The sequence below is a fragment of the Colobus angolensis genome, unplaced genomic scaffold (assembly GCF_000951035.1).
Source record: "Colobus angolensis palliatus isolate OR3802 unplaced genomic scaffold, Cang.pa_1.0 Scaffold225, whole genome shotgun sequence".
Lineage (NCBI taxonomy): Eukaryota > Metazoa > Chordata > Mammalia > Primates > Cercopithecidae > Colobus > Colobus angolensis.
The window spans coordinates 1,814,410-1,832,845 of NW_012115433.1; the positions used below are offsets into that span (position 1 = coordinate 1,814,410).

The 18,436-nt window shown below is 35.7% G+C and overlaps 1 protein-coding gene across 2 annotated transcripts in view; it reads left to right on the forward strand.

Annotated features, from left to right (window-relative positions):
• Positions 1–16,574, forward strand: part of CDH7 (cadherin 7, type 2) — a 138,762-nt gene extending 122,188 nt beyond the window's left edge. For both annotated transcript variants that reach the window (XM_011944072.1, XM_011944071.1), the window contains exon 12: positions 15,704–16,574. In XM_011944072.1, coding sequence (XP_011799462.1) covers positions 15,704–16,197 — 494 coding nt within the window. In that variant the 3' untranslated portion in view covers positions 16,198–16,574. The remainder of the gene's footprint in view (positions 1–15,703) is intronic.
• Positions 16,575–18,436: the final 1,862 nt, after the last annotated feature.

Here is an 18,436-nt window from a genome sequence, read left to right on the forward strand (position 1 = left end):
ATATGTGGCCTAAGACAAGTATTCTTCTTTCAGTGTGGCCCAGGGAAGTAAAAGATTTAAATTTTGAAATCTAAAACTTAACAAAAAAGATGTAAGTTGAGTATTTATTTTGTAGTAGCAGAATAACCTACATTAGAAGATTTTAAAATTCCATTCATGTTTAGAATGTCTTTAGCTTGAAGGCACAGAATCAGAAAGAATAATGAGAGGACAAGTAGATGATGTGTGGAAGACTTTTTAAGTTTGGTCAGTTTATCATAAACAACTTAGATTATGCCTTAAAGGAATAAGATTGTATTTCCCCAGTTTTAATGATCCTCAGTAATGAATTGATTTTTGATTATTTTAAGGCTGTCTGATGAAGTCTGCTTCACTTTAGTAAATACTTTCACCTTTGAATTGGGTTTTATTTTTTTTGCGGTTTAGGTTGCTTGATGATTCTAATTAATTAAAAATTATCAGCTAATTATTACTGAAAGTCACTGAAATAGAGATTTATTAGATTTCATTATTAGATATACTATATACAAGTATACATATACAGTATGTGCGTGTGTGTTTGTGTGTGTGTCTGTGCATAAAGGTTTGAGGGATTTTGTCAGAATTTAAGTATGGCTACTCTTTCTGCTAAATTTGAATGTATTGCTTAAGTAGACACCAAATTTGGAATCCCTCTTCCACTTCTAAGGATCAGTCTTTTTGTGTCCTATATTTCGTTCATTTTTTAAGAGTTACTTCAAGTCTCCAAAACCTTAAGTAAAACAAAGTCTATCATACTGAAATACAGTTTGGAACAAGGGACTTCTGCCTGCAGCTTCCATTTCTACAGTGACCGCACAATAATCAGTATCATCAAATGCTAGCATTTTAGCCCAGAAATGTGGTCTCTTTGTGTCTTATTTCCCAAGTTTTTAAAAGCAGATAATCAGGAATTTTTAGACGTTTTTACTTTTGTCGCCAGTATTGTAGTCTCTGGATTTTCACACAATAAGTGCTGAAGTCAATGAGATTAAGTATTCACAGGGGGTGCAAGTGAGGCCTGCAGCCTGACATGAAAATGGAGTTCTAGTACACAATTCATTCTTTATGACACCTCAGAAAGTGGTGTGAATCTCATTTCTAGGCATTAGGTGTCAGGATTTGTAGCTCAAACCTTTTAAGACTTCTGAACAAATATTACTAGGAAATAGCAAGGTGAGGAGGTGGAGATGGGAATAACAACTTGAAAATCAAGTTCAGTTAAGAATGAAACTATAGAGTACCCAGACTTTAGACTCTTAAAAAATAAAAGTACTTGACTACATGTTAAGTCTGTGTTCCAGTGATGTGACAAATTAAAGCTACTTGTAACATGACGGATGGTGATGCACTGACGTTACCGGAAGTTTAATGCTGGAAGGCATCCCAGGTATCCATGCTAACCCAAACCTTACAGAGGGAGAACTTGAGGTATAGGGTAGGTTTGAGGATTTGTAGGAGTACAGTTAGAGGATATGATGGGATAAGATTCTAGGTCTCCTTATTCTCAATCACTGATTTTTATTAAACCGCACAAGAAATACATCTTGAAAGTATAAGAATGTTTACTCTTAGCCGGGCGCGGTGGCTCACGCCTGTAATCCCAGCACTTCGGGAGGCCGAGGCCGGCGGATCACAAGGTCAGGAGATCGAGACCACGGTGAAACCCCGTCTCTAATAAAAATACAAAAAATTAGCCGGGCGTGGTGGCGGGCGCCTGTAGTCCCAGCTACAAGGGAGGCTGAGGCAGGAGAATGGCGTGAACCCAGGAGGCGGAGCTTGCAGTGAGCCGAGATGGCGCCACTGCACTCCAGCCTGGTGGACAGAGTGAGACTCCGTCTCAAAAAAAAAAGAATGTCTACTCCTATATATTGCTGAAATAATTCATGTTACCTGGAGTTGTATTTGTATTTGTCAGTCTTCATCTCTATCTGTATTCTTCTAACTTTATGGATGAACTGCTTTCTAATTTCTCATTCTTGCTCTCACCTCTCTCTCTAATTTATTTGCACCTGAATTCTCTAAATGAAAAAAAAAAAAAATCCAAAACTTAGAACATGGAATTCCTTTATTTACAGTGAGTACAGTTTGAATGAGATACGTTATTGCTATACTCACATTTCATCATAAAATAATCAATTAGATGCCTCAATTATTTTTCATGCAGAAAAAGTCCATCAATATATGGCAAGATATTCTGGTATTCTAAATTTTGAGTAGAAATTACAACCCATGAGTAACATCAATACCAATTTAATTATGCATTTTTATCATAGTTAAATTCACACTTACAGACATATACAGTTATTCTTCTACCAGGCTAAAAATACTTTAAAGAAAAAAAATCTATGAATGACTAAGACATTAGATTATTCAGTAGATTTTTTTAATAAAGGGGAAGAATTTCAGCTGTTTTGTTTAAAAATATGGTTTCAATATTAAATATTGTACTCCTATTCTGAAAATATTACAGCTAAATTTTTTCTTTTCCTCCGCACACACAAAAATAAAACCTGTTTCTTGCACAAGAAAGCTGCCACTGAATTTACTATATTAAGTTTTGGGTGTTTCTGTACTTGGACTTCGAGGTCGCAGTAATTGAAGTCCTGTAGCATTCGTTCCAGCTCTTTGCTCTTCTGAAACAATTGGAATTAGTTAGACCGGCCCAACTTCATAAACTCAGGTTTAATAAGGTGTTTGTAGAAACCTGCTGTTCACTGCATGGGATTCAGTCTCTTCCAGTCTGTCTATGATGGTCAGCTTGACAGTTAGCTGCCATGCATCTTTTCACTTTTCTTCCCTGATCTCCCAAGTACTAAACTATATTTGGTCACCAGTAACTGTGGCTATTCATGACTTTTTTCCAACAGAAAAATATTTTCTTGTTTTTGCAAGTGATAGTGAGCATTACTGAAGGAAAAAATATGTTAAATTGCGTAGAAAAAAAAAAGCGTTAGCACTATGTAAAAAAAATTGATCCCCATCATAATCTATAATGATAGAACATAATTGGCATAGCAGCCCTAGAGATAATAATGTGCAGACTACAGTTGGCTAATTTATGGTAGCAGATGTGTTCCTCTCTCAAACAAGCATGAGTATAATAAAAAATGAATTGCATTTCATAAGCTTGTACTATGTGCTAGACATCAGCCTAAGTGCCTTACAAGCATTATCTAATTTAATGCTCATAACAAATTTCCTAGGCAAGTATTACTATGCCCACATTTTTTATAAGAAGACTACAACTTAGAGGAAATACACAAAAAGTTATAGGGCGAAAGAGTGTCAGAGTCAGGACCCAAACACAGGGAAGCCTGCTTCCTAAATGTTCTTTATAAGGTATTTTTGCATATGTGTTTCCCCATGTGAAAGAACCCTCCATTTCTAGGAAATGCCAATAGGTCTGTGGATATTACAGCCTGGGCACTGCCAAATTTGGTGCAGGAGTATCTTTGCCGCGTTTCACATAGTGGCTTTATTATTTATCCAGTTAACTCTGAGTATCTTCCAATTTCTTCCAGTCTTTAGAAAACACATTTAGAAGGGTGTATGTTAAATTTGAGGTTATATTCCAGTACAACCAAAATCTAATACACAAATTGTCTTTGTGCATAAACCATTCATTGTACTCAGGAATTTTTTTTCTATATTAACTGAGACTAAGGTGAAATCATTCTCTCTCACACATTTAAAGGAAATGAATTTTGCGATATCTGTTTTGGGAAAAGATCCATTTTAGTTAAACTTTTCCTTTTCTTGAGACCTGGAAAGAATTAGCCCCTTGAAGCATATATGATCTATCACAGCAGGTCGACCAATGTAGCTTCCTTGTTCTATTGGAGAGTTGAAACTAGAAATCTCCATAAAAACATCAATCCTGAGCAATTTTCCTACATTCCTGCCTCTTTTCCTTATTGAACCCCATTTATATGTTTTTCTGAGTGGAATCAGTCAGGCCTCTCTCTTCTCACTTGCATCCTCCAGGGTCAGTTAGTCCACACATACTGTTAACTTTAGTTTGTTGGGCCTTGGATCAATTTGTTTCTGTCTCTTATTGTTGCACCTGATATTTGTCCAGGGTCCTTCTTTTTCCTCTTGAATTGTGGCAACTCTACCATTCTCTATCAGAACCAATCCATCAGTATTGCAGAGTAAGCTTTTAAAACGTAAATGGGATTTTGACACACCCCAGCTTAAAATCATATTTTCATGAAACCCCATTGTCTATGGACTAAAATAACAGACTGTCCAGGACCAGACAGCTCTCATCCAGTTCAACCTTATTTTTCTCTACTTACTTGGTGTACTTTAGTCAAATTTCATGAGTTGCTTTCTCTAAGACTCATTCTGCTTTGTCTTCTGCCTGGAATACCTCTTCTCAGAATCTACAAGTGGGTCACTTTTTTTTTTTTTTTTTAATTCAAGACTCACTTCTTTGGTTTCTGAGTCCAGGTTGGGTGCTGTTCCTAAGGACCCCGCAACACCTTGTATCTAGCAGTCTTTGAGCATCTGACACGGCTGACTTGTCTGTTTCACTGGTTTTTCTTCTTGTCCGTCTCTTCCAGTAGACTGCTCTTAGAGGCAGTCTAAAAGCATTATTTTATCATTATTTATATCAGCTAATCAGATGCTGATCTGACACATACAGAACATTCCATACATGCATGATGAATGAAGTATGAATGATAAAAGAATAATTGATTTGACTTATTTTTATTACCCGTAGGAGTATCTCCATTAGACCCTGTTTTTTCTGAATCCCAAGACTTTATATTTTTAGGACATTTTTTCTGAGATTTGGTCTATCTTTTTAACTCTTCAGGAAAATGGATGTGTCACAAATTAAAAGAATTTAAATGATGTTTTCAGGTTAATAGCCATGGAACTATATAATGGCTTAAGAAAACAAATTAGAATAATGACTAAAGGTAGATAGAGAAAATATTGCAGACGAGATGTCAGAGATATTTTATTTATCAGTTTAAAATTCAGTTAAATGTTACAGTTAATATCTCAATCACTCACTTGGATCATACCAATTATGAATCTTTAGTTATCCTTTGCAAAAGTAGTAGAATGGGTCCCTAAGTGCGAGATAAAATTTTAGCCTTGTATTACTGGGGATCTGCATGAGCCTCAGATTCCATAACACATAAATCCAGACAAAATGACAGGTTGATTTCCACTCATCCTTCAGATCTTTGCTTAAATGCCACTTCTGATGACATCCTTTTCTGATCACAACCAGATGGTGCTGGTACTCCTGCATTTTTCCTATCATTTTCCTTTGTAAGACATAAATTATTTTACGTCTCTGCTTGAAACATTTCAAAAGAATCAGATGCACTTGCGTGAAATCCAAATGTTTATCATGGTCCACAAAGCAAGCATGTTCGGCCACCTGCTTACCTCTGTAAGGTATCAGGCTGTCGGATCCTTCTCTCATCCAGTAGGAGGACCCACAGTGCATTTCTTCCCACTATTTTCAAGTGTGCTACCCTCCTCCTGAAACGTTCTTGCTGCATTCCTTCACCTGTCAAGTTTGGATTATCTTTAATGCCTCAGCTTCAGTGTTATTTCCCCAGGAGGAGTGTCCTAAGCACCATTATTCTCCATCATAGTATTTATTTCTTTTGTAGTGCTTATCACAACTTGTAACTATATAAGTTTGTTTGTTTTGCTCAAATATAAAAGCTTTTCAATGTAGTGATCTTCAAGTCTGTCTGTCTTCTTAACCGGTATATTATTGGGTCCTGTCATAGGCACATATAGAGATAATATTTTTAATCCATAAATATTATTTATTGTACTCTACAGTAAATTTTGCAACCTTATCCACATATTTTAATCCCTTCAAGAATAGGTCCAGTATCCTCTATAATTCATTATTCTACCATCAGTTAGAATAGAGTAGATAACATAAATTAACTACATTACAGGAGGTCATCAAAATCACAAGTGAGAGCATGGTAAAGTTTACATTTTATCTGTGTGTGAGTTACATGACTCAAATTTTAGCGAGACCCAAAAAGTTTGGAACTGAATCGTATGAATTTATTGTAGAAATTCCACAGTGTAGGACCTATTATTGAATAAAAACAGACGTTGCCTATGTGGGTCACACTACTTAAGCCCTTTACAATTAGACACTCACTTAATCTTCATAAAGTTACTATGAAGTGGTTTCAAAGAGGTAAAGACTATTATTTTCATTTTGGAGAGCAGGAAACTGAGGCAAGGAGAAGTAAAAGATCTCACCTACCTGCATACATCCAGGAAATGGAATAACAGGGATTCAACGCAGATGAGGTCCTTAAATAGACAGGAGCCGTGGACTGAGGGACGGGACTTGAGACGTATTCCATGGGTTACAGTGAGTAAGAAGAATTGGTTGAGTGGAACATATGGTGATGGAGAGTTGAAGCAAAGAGGAAATGAAGAAGCTGGAGTCAAAGGTGACTTGGAGTTTCTGGTTTGGGTATTCTCTTACTTGAGAAAAGAACACAAGATAGGAAACCAATCAGAGGAACATTAATGAGATTAAACTTACAGATTTTGAATGGTGTATGAGTGAGAGCCATTGGACAGAATGTTGTTATCAGTAAAGGAAGTGGTCATAACAAATCATAACAATGATAATAATTACCGTTTTGAACATTTATTATATGCTGATGAGTGTCTATATTTGTATTATCAAAAATAAGAGTAGTCATTTTGAAATACGGTCTGGTTATCCAAAGAGATAAATGAGAGATTTAGATGTCAGAGACATCAGCTCTTGCCATACAAGAGGCAGTTGAACCTGGGGTTTCACTGGGCTTGCCTAGGAAGAATGTGGGGTGAAAAGCCCAGAAGCCAAGTATGGAACTTGAGGAAGATTTACTGTAAGTACTTCTTAGAAGAGAGCAGCTACAAAAAAAAAAAAAAAAAATGGTTTGAAATAAGAAAATAAATTTATTTTTTCTTTTAAACTGGCTGCAAGCAGCTGCATTGTTTACTATTGGGTAAGTTCAAGAGAGCTGGCCCGCACAATTCCCCATGAAGTTCTGTGTCAAATAGGACACACATGCCATATAAAAAAAGGGTCACAAAGTGTTCATTGGATTTAGCAAAATGTCAGTCATTGGTAGCCTTTGTCCCAGGGAAATAGCAGGGAAAACTCAGATTGCTCTGGTTTGAGAGCAATCAGGATATAAGAAAGTGGCAATGTGGAGTAGGCTACTTTTACATAGAAGTTAATAATATTGAGGGTATATGAAGATAAACTGTTGGTTGGAAAATTTCAGGAAACTGTGTCCACTTAATGTCCTCCCTGTTTGAGCTCTGATGGAATAGTGTGTCTGGAGGCAGTGGAGAGGGTTTCAAGTTGACCCTGAAAAGAGTGAGGATACCATGTTTCTTCATCATGGTTATTTCTGATCCATCTGAAGCCAACAACATTCAAGCTCAGTTCAATATTAAAAGGAAAAGAAGCTGGGAGCAATGGCTCATGACTGTAATCCCAGCAGTTGGGGAGGACGAGGCCAGAGAATCACTTGAAGCCAGAGTTTGAGACCAGCCTGAGCAACAAGCCAGTTAGCTAGGCATGGTGGCGTGCACCCAAAGTCCCGGCTGCCCGGGAAGCTGAGGCAGGAGGATTGCTTGAGCCTAGGAGTTTGAGGCTGCAGTGAGCCATGATCACTCCGGCCTGGGTGACAGAGCGAGGAAAATTAAAATAAATAATTAATTAATTTTAAAAAATTAAAATGTCTAAAAATTAAAAATAAATTTAAAAAACAAACAATTTTTGAAATTAAAAAAATTACTAAAACTTAATTAGTGCTCAGTAGAAAAAAACTGATAGATTTTTAATAAACTTCATGTAAATCAACAGGATCAATACATGGTGAAGAATCACAGAACAGAAAGTTATTGGAAGGCTAAGTTATATTTACATGTCCATGTGGATGGTTGTTTAAAATAAATTACTGAAATTGTATACAGATTGTGCTGGCAGATTATTTATTTTGATTAGATTATTTTTCAAGTATACTTATAGGTACACTAATCATTAAACTGATTATAGCTGTCCTAGTCTTCAATATGTCATTTGACAATAAATGTGAGAATACCTCTAAGACCATATGTAATTGGATCATTCTGGTGTTTGAGTCTTTTGTTTAGATCCGTTGTCCAAAATAAAGTTATTGTGAACCATCAGTGTGAAACACATATGTAATTTCAAATTTTCACGTAACTTTATTAGAAAAAGTAAAAAGAACCTATTGAAATGAATGCTAATAATATATTTCAAACACACCATACCAAACTATTATCATTTTAATATGTAATCCATGAAGATTATTGAGACAATATTTCACTTTTTAAAAAAAGAAACAAGTCTTGAACATCATATATTTATTTTACACTTAGAGCATATCTCAAAGAAGAATAGCCACGTTCCAAGTGTTCAATAGCCACATGTAGCTAGTGGCAACTATGGTAGACAATGGAAATTTAAACAACTATTTTATGGCTAGTTAGAAATGATGATTGTTCATAAGAGACCATATAGATGATGATGTTAAAGACTTACTCATCCCTCAAGTCACATTTCAAATGTCATCTATTATGTTGGACTTTCTCTGAGGATCCTGGGCAGAAATAATCCCTTTCCCATACATATTTTCCTAGCATATTTTATATTGCTATATATTTAATTCATTCTATAATATTTAATAAACTTCATAGTTTATTCAAACTGTTGGTCTTGTTGATGGCAAGTCCAACAGGTCTACATAGTTCTAGTCACATTTCCTTGCCTATAATTTATTAATCCATTTAACAGATATTTATTGAGCACATACTTACTATCATGTATTATTCTTTATGCTTAGGGTAAATCTGTAGAAAGCAAAGTCACTGCCCTTTATATGGCTTACAGTCTTAGCAATTAGTACTCATTAAAAATATTATTGAATTAAATGGAATTTAGGCTTTAAACCTGTGGGAATAGCCACTAAACAATGGATCAAACTTAAGAAAGTGATATTTAACAGATACAAATATAAATTAATGTGACTTGGTTTTAAAAAAAACTTTTTTTTACAGAGTTTTAGGCTAGGTAAAAACCTAGTGGGATGTAATTTACATGACTGAGTGATTTTAAAAGGATACCAGATTCAACATTTTAAATATGTTAAAAAAAACAATACATTAGTGGAGTTACTTTCTCTTTAATATAAGTAGCCTTAGAAAGCCAAATACAAAATAGAAAGTTATTGGAAGGCTAAGTTATACTTGCATGTCAATGTGGATGATTGTTTAAAATAAATTATTGAAATAGTATACAGATTGTGCTGGCAGATTTTTTATTTTGATCAGATTATTTTTCAAGTATACCTTATAGGTACACTAATCATTAAACTGATTATAGCTGTCCTAGTCTTCAATGTTGTCATTTATAAGTGGGAGCTAAATCCATGGGTACACATGGATATAACACGATGGAATAACACACATTGGAAACTACAGAAGGTGGGAGAGTTGGTGGGGAGAAAGGGTTGAAAAACTACCAGTTGAGTACAATGTTCACTATTTGGGTAATGTACACCAAAAGTCCAGACTTCACCACTGCAAATAAATGCATGTAAAAAGTCTGTACTTCTACTCCTTAATTACATAAAAATTAAAAATTTTAAATACATGTATTTTATATGTATATACATATATAGGCATATATATAAAGGGTATATATATTTATAACTATATATGTATGTGTATGTGTGTGTGTGTGTATATATATAGCCTTATTTAGCAATGGTATCATTTTGTGGTGATCAGATCTCTTCGGCAGAATTCTGCTAGTTCTGGGTGCCAAAACTGAATATTGAGAATTCTGGCATTTCCAGGCACAGAACATCCAGAGTAGGGGACTCAGGATGACAATGAGGTTTTGAACTCAAGACAAGCTGAACACTACACATGCCTGTGGAGCAAGCTTGTTCAACCTGAGGCCCACAGGCCACATGTGGCCCAGGACAGCATTCAATTTGGCCTAACACAAATTTGTACACTTTCTTAATATATTAGGAAATATTTTTGCAATTTTTTTAGGTCATCAGCTATCATTAGTGTTAGTGTATTTTATGTGTGGCCCAAGACAATTCTTCTTGCAGTGTGGGCAAGGGAAGCCAAAAGATTGGACATCCCTGCTGTAAAGCAAATCTAGGTGACTTCTAAAGTGTCTGCCATCTTTAAGAGGATAGGACAGTTCCTAATAGAATACATTCATTGGAAAGAAGGGATGCTTAATTGTAGAGACCAGTAAGTCCATGGTTATCATCAAGTGGGAAGATTGGTTAGGACCATAGGACTTGACGATAGTCCAGTAGAAATCATGCTCCACTTTACTGTGCAAATAGACATCTGCCAAAGGTCACACTATAGCTGAGAAGAAAGGTGCTCACTGATTTGTGGTATGGTGTGTGTTTGCACATCAATATTTTTCTTCATATTCCCTTCCTTTTATTTATCTTGGTTTTGAGAGAATGATTCTATCCAATTGCTGGACAACTAAAACTAATTTAAAACTGACAAGAGGCTGGGCGTGGTGGCTTACACCTGTAATCCTAACACTTTGGGAGGCCAAGGCAGGAGGATCACTTGAGCTCAAGGAACTCAAGACCAGCCTGGGCAAAATGGCAAAACTCTTTTGAGCTCAAGGGGTTTGAGACCATCCTGGGCAATATGGTGAAACCCTGTCTGTACAAAAAATATCCGTGTGTGGTGGTGCATGCCTGTAGTCTCAGTTTCTTGGAGGTACTGAGGCAGGAATATTGCTTGAGCCCAGGAGATCGAGGATGCAGTGAGCCAAGATCCTTCTGCTGCACTTCAGCTTGGGTGACAAAGTGAGACTCTGTCTCCAAACACTAAAAATAAAACAAAAATAAAGCTAACAACACATCAGTTCAAAAGAGTGTAAAGAATTACATCAAAATTTGTGACATAGTTCACAGTAGGGTGTTGTAATTTTATGTAATTGTATTCTTGTAATTCTCTTTTCTGCATATTTCTCTGCACCTATGCATGTCTGTATCTTCTTACAATGTATTGCACTAAGATTCATACTATATTTATCTGTGAATATACGGTCTACAGTGTTGGAACTGCTTTCTTGTAGGAACCCTCTCTTGATATGCTTCTGCCAAGTGCAAGTAGCACTATTTCCTATCTGCTAGGATGCTCAGAAAATGTTGAATTGAGTGTTGTAAGACTGAATTCCAAAACCAGAAATTCAGGCCTGCATCGTGCTTTTCCTGCTGTAATAGCACTCTAACTTATTTTCTGACATCGACTCCCCTATCTTCCTCTCCTTGGTCCAGTAAGAATGATTTTTAATTTTTTTTAAACAATCTGATTATATCATGCAGTCCTTAAAATACATTTGTTCTTGGACCTGTAGGGTCTGACTCATGCCTACAGCTCCACCCTTACCTCACCTCTTTCTTTGTCCTCCAGTCACGTTGGCCTCAAATATCTGCTCACTGTCGTCACCCTACCAAGCATGTTCCTCCATATCACATCTCCTTCCCATCCCTACCCTCAGCCTCCAGTTATCAGCAGTTAAGTCTTTCTCATCTACATTTATTTCCCCTAGTATATTTCTTTTAAGATCACGTTTCCCTCTTTTGGAACAGTTATTACAATTCCACTTTTACATTTATTTATTTTAATGTTTGGATCAATACCTATTGGTCCCAATGAATTGTAAGGTCCATGAGTAAATGTTATATGTCTGCTTCTATGTGCAACATTACACTACAATACCTAGTGCATATCATAAATGGTTAACATATTTTTGTTAAACAGATATGTAAATTCCTGAACAACCAGAACAATCTAAGTGTCAAATATGACTAGGTTTCAGCTAGAACTAAATCTTTTCTTCTATTTCCACTCAGAAGTAGAGGTCATATGACAGAAAAGAGAAATGATAAAACCTCTTAAAATATATAATCTTATGCTTATTTAGGCAGAGTATTCTTCTTAATACAGTGATTAACACCATAGTCTATGAAGAGCAGTTAATTCTTGTTCTATATAAACATTAAATTCTATTTTTTATATGCACTTACATAGCTAGAAATTAATACTTTCTGAGGTCATTCAAGTGTTAAATTATCTGACCTTCCAAAATACCATGTTTTTCTTTGCCTTGGACAAGATTGGGAAATAAAGCGAACTGCATAAGACATTAATATCCTTGATGTGTATTGTACCTTAGGGCTGATATACCCACAGGTACTTTAGAGTTTTACTTTGATTGAAGATTTGAGAATCAAAAGTCAAGTTTATCGGTAGCATGAAATACATTTACAATCGAATATAAGAAATAATTGATATATATTATATATAGGTATATATTTATGACAACATTTATTATAATTAAAGAATTGATAATTTTGGAATGGTTTTGTCTACTTAGACATTGATTTAAAAGAGCATCTAATTATTATGTAATTCTTACCCTCTTTATACCCTTACTGACTCTCATACTCATTCATTTCTTACATCCTTTTGTTCTCAATTGGACCTTTCTCCTCCTTAATTTTGCTGTTCAACATGTGTAACAGATGTCTTATTTCTACCTGCCTCCATCTGTGCATCCCATCACTATTTTCTCTCAACATCCCTCTTCATTCCCTGCTTTCCTTTATTTGATTTCTCACTAAGAAGTTCTACTGGGTTCTACTTTCTTTCTACTGCAGTTACTTTCATTTTGGGGGAACTATGTAAAAAATTTCAGAAACTAAAGTTGTATATAAATATAACATAATGATTTTTTCATCCATGTATTTTAAAAATTGTTGTCTTTCTTGAGCAAGCAATTACCTTTTGAGCTTTCATACTTGTCACCCTTAGCCTTTGTTTTTTAATCACCTTCTATGAAAGTACTACACATACAGTATTATAAACAGCGTGAGGGTTTTGAAGACAGACTGACATGGAGTATGCTTCACCCCTCACTACTGCATTTAATTACATTTAGACAGTTATTTTATGTGTCTAAGACAACCATCAAATGGGAAAACCCCTACCCCAGAGAGTTGTTGTGAGTGTTAAATAATATGTCCTGTGTGCAGACCTTCATTTCTCACGGTACTGCCTTTCCTATTTCCCATTTAATCTTTGGTACATATGTCTAGCCATATATGGTACACTTTCTACGTTGCTTGTTACCTTAAAAATAAACTGCTCTGTTGCATACTGACAAGTAACTGGGATTCTGATAACTCTACTTATGTTATTTCCAATGTTCTTTATCTCTTCAGTCCACACTGTGAAGATTGATGTGGACTATGATTATCATATATTGCTAATTTCAGTTAGTTTGAAAGTTACTTGTTCCAACATCACACAACTAATATGTAGGAAGGTTAGACAAGGCGTTTCTGACACCAACGCCATAGCTCCTGTTGTAGCATTCTGGCATGTACCTTGACAACTGCAAGGCATTAGAGTGGTGAAAGTGCTAATTCTAAGTAGACAAGAAAGGACAATCCGCTTAACAGGGAAGGAAGGTGAATACCAGACTACTTATGGGAACAGAAAGATATACAAGCAGTAACTTTTGAACTTAGGTTGGTGCAAAAGTAATTGCGATTTTTGCTATTAATTGCAAACACCAGTTACTTTTGCATCAACCTAATACCTATATGCCCTCTTGGTGAAGCTAGTTGAAAATATCCAAATGAAGTAAACAGGAGCAAAAAGAGAGCAGGCATATCTGTGCCAATGCAGCATGAGAAGGTGGCCAGAAAAGCTCAGAAATGTATTAGTTTCTGAAGTGTAGGTCATCCTTAAGGTGTAAAGCTTATGAGAAGAGCAGTACAGTAGGATCCAGTGGGAAAGATAAGGAAAAAGTGCCACACACACAAAAAGTTGTTTTCACCACTATTTCCACAGATCACCAGTACAGTTTGTTCATCAGTCACATTCCTGTTGATGATGCTAACACAGATAGCCGATAGACATTCAGGAAAGCATATATTTTTATTGAAGATGAATTCATTTTATTTAAAATTAAATAAGTGCTCAGTCTTTTGGTTTTTGAAAGTACACTGAGGTGGGGGATGGAGTATGCCTCACCCCTAGTTACTGCAGTTAAGGACATTGATGCCCTTTTTGGTTTTGTATTTTTATTTTCAAAAGTGTTCCTAATGCCAGAGTAAAAAGTTTACAAGATACTTTAAAAATATTTCATGCCACCCGGGCGCGGTGGCTCACGTCTGTAATCCCAGCACTTTGGGAGGCCGAGGCGGGCGAATCACGAGGTCAGGAGATCGAGACTATCCTGACTTAACACAGTGAAACCCGTCTCTACTAAAAATACAAAAAAAATTAGCCAAGCATGGTGGTGGGCGCCTGTAGTCCCAGCTACTCGGGAGGCTGAGGCAGGAGAATGGAGTGAACCTGGGAGGCAGAGCTTGCAGTGAGCCAAGATCGCGCCACTGCACTGTAGCCTGGGTGACAGAGCAAGACTCCGTCCCCCCCAAAAAAAAAAAAAAAAATTTCATGCCTGCTTTTAAAAATATGATGACAATAACGTGCCCAAAAACAATAATCCATATAATATACATTTTGGGCTGTTCCGACTTTCCAGAAAAAAATCTTAAGCTGATGCAATATAGGTTGTTAAAAGGTATTTTGTAGACAAATAAAGGTACTTCATTGCTTTACATATTTTTAAATTCCAAAATTCAAGAATACCCTTTTTATTTCATTGTAGTTTAGTTGAAGTAGCAGTGAAATTAAATGTATTCCCAAATCAAGGAGCATGCAGTCACTCGGAGGCCGGAGCACTTTCCTTATTTGTGTATACTAGTGAACAATGCACAGAATACGTTGTTTATTTAGGTTCCCCATATAGCCAGTGTAGTTGTTCTTATTTGTTTTACAGCGCAATCTCCTGCTTTAAGATTTAATTATCAGTTTTGATATAGGAAGATAAATTCCTAACATTAAAGGGGTGATTCATTTCTTAAATTTAGCTTGGACAGTTGCTGAAAATCTCACAGCTTGTATTCTGTCTGTAGGTATAATGGATAAAGACCAAGTTCAGTATGTTATACATGAAAGTGGGACTCAATTTATTATAGAGAAGCTTTTAATCTTTGTAAATGGCCTGACATGCTGGATTTTATTTAACAGTTGACTTTTATAGAGAAGGAGTAGGCATTTCTTCAAAGAACCTGACTGAATGCCATAATCCATTTCTTTCTGAAATTGCAGTTGTTAAATTAGACACAAAACATTTATGAATTTCAATTTGCCTTTCCAGCAATTAAGGAGTTCAAAAAAATCCCTTTGTGTTTCCTGGCTTTGAAATGATTATGTTTATTATGAACTGGCCCTTCAATTTCTTCTATCAAATACATTGGAGGTTACGTTAAAGAGGAAGACATCAGTTCTGAACAGGTGTGAAAAAGGGTTCCTTGATGTATAAAAGTGTTCTATTTTAAAGCCATTTTAGCAATTTTAGCACATCCACCGCTGTGAATCCTCGTGGAAGTAGGTGGCCAATTCATTTCTCTTTAAAGGGAAGAAAACCTGTAACGCAGTGTCCTGGGCCTAATTTTACCATGACCTGGGGCAATGGGTGAGTTTACTGAAACTTTCTCTTCCTGTCTCATTGTTTCAGTGTTGATCCTCCTTATCGTCACTATGAGAAGACGGAAAAAAGAGCCCCTTATTTTTGACGAAGAAAGAGACATCAGAGAAAATATTGTGAGATACGATGACGAGGGCGGGGGAGAGGAGGACACGGAAGCCTTTGACATGGCTGCACTGAGAAACCTCAACGTCATCCGAGACACCAAGACCCGGAGGGATGTGACTCCAGAAATTCAGTTCCTGAGTCGACCAGCTTTTAAAAGCATCCCAGATAATGTCATCTTTAGGGAATTTATTTGGGAAAGATTAAAAGAAGCCGATGTTGATCCTGGTGCTCCTCCTTATGACTCCCTGCAGACGTATGCTTTCGAAGGAAATGGCTCAGTTGCTGAGTCACTCAGCTCTTTAGATTCCATCAGCTCAAACTCTGATCAGAACTATGACTACCTAAGTGACTGGGGACCTCGCTTTAAACGACTCGCAGACATGTATGGGACTGGCCAAGAGAGTTTGTACTCATAGCCTTGGAACCTTAATTTGAAATGTACTGAAGAAAAAGTAACAGCAAAAAATAAAATAAAATGAAATAAAATAAACCACTACATACAGAAAACAAGAACTCCACTTGCTGGAGAAAGATGGTTGTAAATATTTCTCCATTTTTAATTGTTTAGGTTTCTGCCTTGGTGAGGCATATCTTCATTGGACTTATCTAAGGGACTGCACTGACCGCAGACTCTGAGCGTTTGAAGGTTTTTTGGTCAAAAGAAATGCTCAGTGGTTTGTGAATAGATAGCAACTCTCATCTACCTGCAAAGGCACCAAACCTCTATGAGAAAGTAGTGCCCTGTGTTGTCAGTGAGTCAAAGATGCCCTGTACATACCTTCATGGTACTGTCATTGAGGGGAAGAGAACACGATGAGCTATTGAAAAACCCTGGAACTTCTTACATATCAAAACTTGGGACAAATTTAATTTACAGAGATGCTTATAGCTTACTATATTATTGAATCCAACAGAATTATGTTGCTCTTGACTAACAGAAATATTTTATTTAGCAATATATAAATTCCCAGAAATTCCTTCCTAACTGAAAACCCTGCCACAAAAGCCAGTAAAATTTAGTTTAAGGCAATATAAACCATTGTTTTTCCAATAAATTATAAAGTGTTCCAAATAAGAAAAAGGTAAATAATTTTTGAAGTTTGTGATAGTTTTGAGATGCTTGTGTAGGTATGATAAAAAAAAAGTTGCTGTCTATTCATTGATTTTTATTCTCTCTTCTGATTCATACAGGAGAATATCTTTTCTTTTTTATTTGACACATGGTGTTGTATTTATTTTGGAGCTCCAATCTCCACTAAATTCAGGTCCATCATACTGCCTCATAGTATTAAACTCATCAGAACATGCTGATTTTTCTCCAGCCCGAGCTACATGAAGGAAATGAAGCATGGAAATGGAGAAATAATAGTAAAGCAATTGAGCCCTGTTGCAGTTCACATCTCAAGGAGGAGCACAGCTACAAGGACATATAAATTGTTCTTCTGAGCCATTAGAATGTCAAAACATTGGAATAAAATATTTGTATTTTAGAAAGACTTCAGAGCGAATTGAGATTTTCTTTGATGCAAGAATTATTTTTCAAGGTCATGAGTTCTACATGCTCCAAAGACTTTCAAGAACCCAACCTTTCTTGCTGCAAACATATTGAGTAAAATACTGATTTCTTAAAAATCTTAAACAATATAATGTTATAAAGACTAAAATCCATCTTTAAATTCTGATGCAAATGTGTCCCTCAAGAATTAACCAAGCAATGTATGATTTCTATGTGGTTTAGATTTGCCAAAGGAAGGAAGGCAATTGCAAGTCATCATGTGTTTAAGTCTGAGATGAGCTGCTTAGAGTATGACTTTCATGACCAAAATGATATTTCTACCTATTATTTTTCCTAGGTTAATACTAGTCTAATGTGCATATATATTCAAGTAAGAATGGATTTATTTTTTCCTTCCTTTCTCTTTTGAAAATAAATCATTGTTGGGTTCCTAATACATTTACAGATAGTAAACACTGTGTAGAGAATCATGTTCTAAAAGTGCTTTTTGAAAGGCAGACAGTGAAATTAGAATATTAATATGTTGATTACACAAGGAAGAACTACGTAGGATTCTGTAAACTTGCAGCCCAACTTTAGAAATGAAGTATGTAAAAGTGACCTTCAGCTTCATAAAAATAGATAATCCAATAAATTTGATTACCTGCAAACAGTTCTTTAATTTGAATAAAGTTTTGTAAACATTGTTTTATAACTATATAGATATGCTTCTTGCTGTATTAATATGCATATATATTTTAAAAAATTATAACAGAGTGAAATATACTGTTCATAACTTTTAATCACACATGCAAGCTTTTCAAATTAAGAAAAAAAAAGCAGTGTATTTACCCAGTTTAATAAAATCAGAATGTGGTGCAGGAATTACATAGATGTTAAATCAGCAAGGTGCTGAGAATACAGTTTGTAATAATTCCGTTGTTGTCTGCAAGAAGATGAAATAGTTTAGTACATTTGGATTATGTTGTCAAAACTGCTGATTGTTGCACATATCACTAAACGGAGGTGTGGATGTATTTTAGAAAAGGAACACACATCATTCACCCTTCTTTTTCTGCTTTTAAAATGTGTGTTTTTTCTCATTAATTTTTTCAAATGTTTACCAGTGATAGATTGGAAAAAGAAAGGTTCACGTTTAA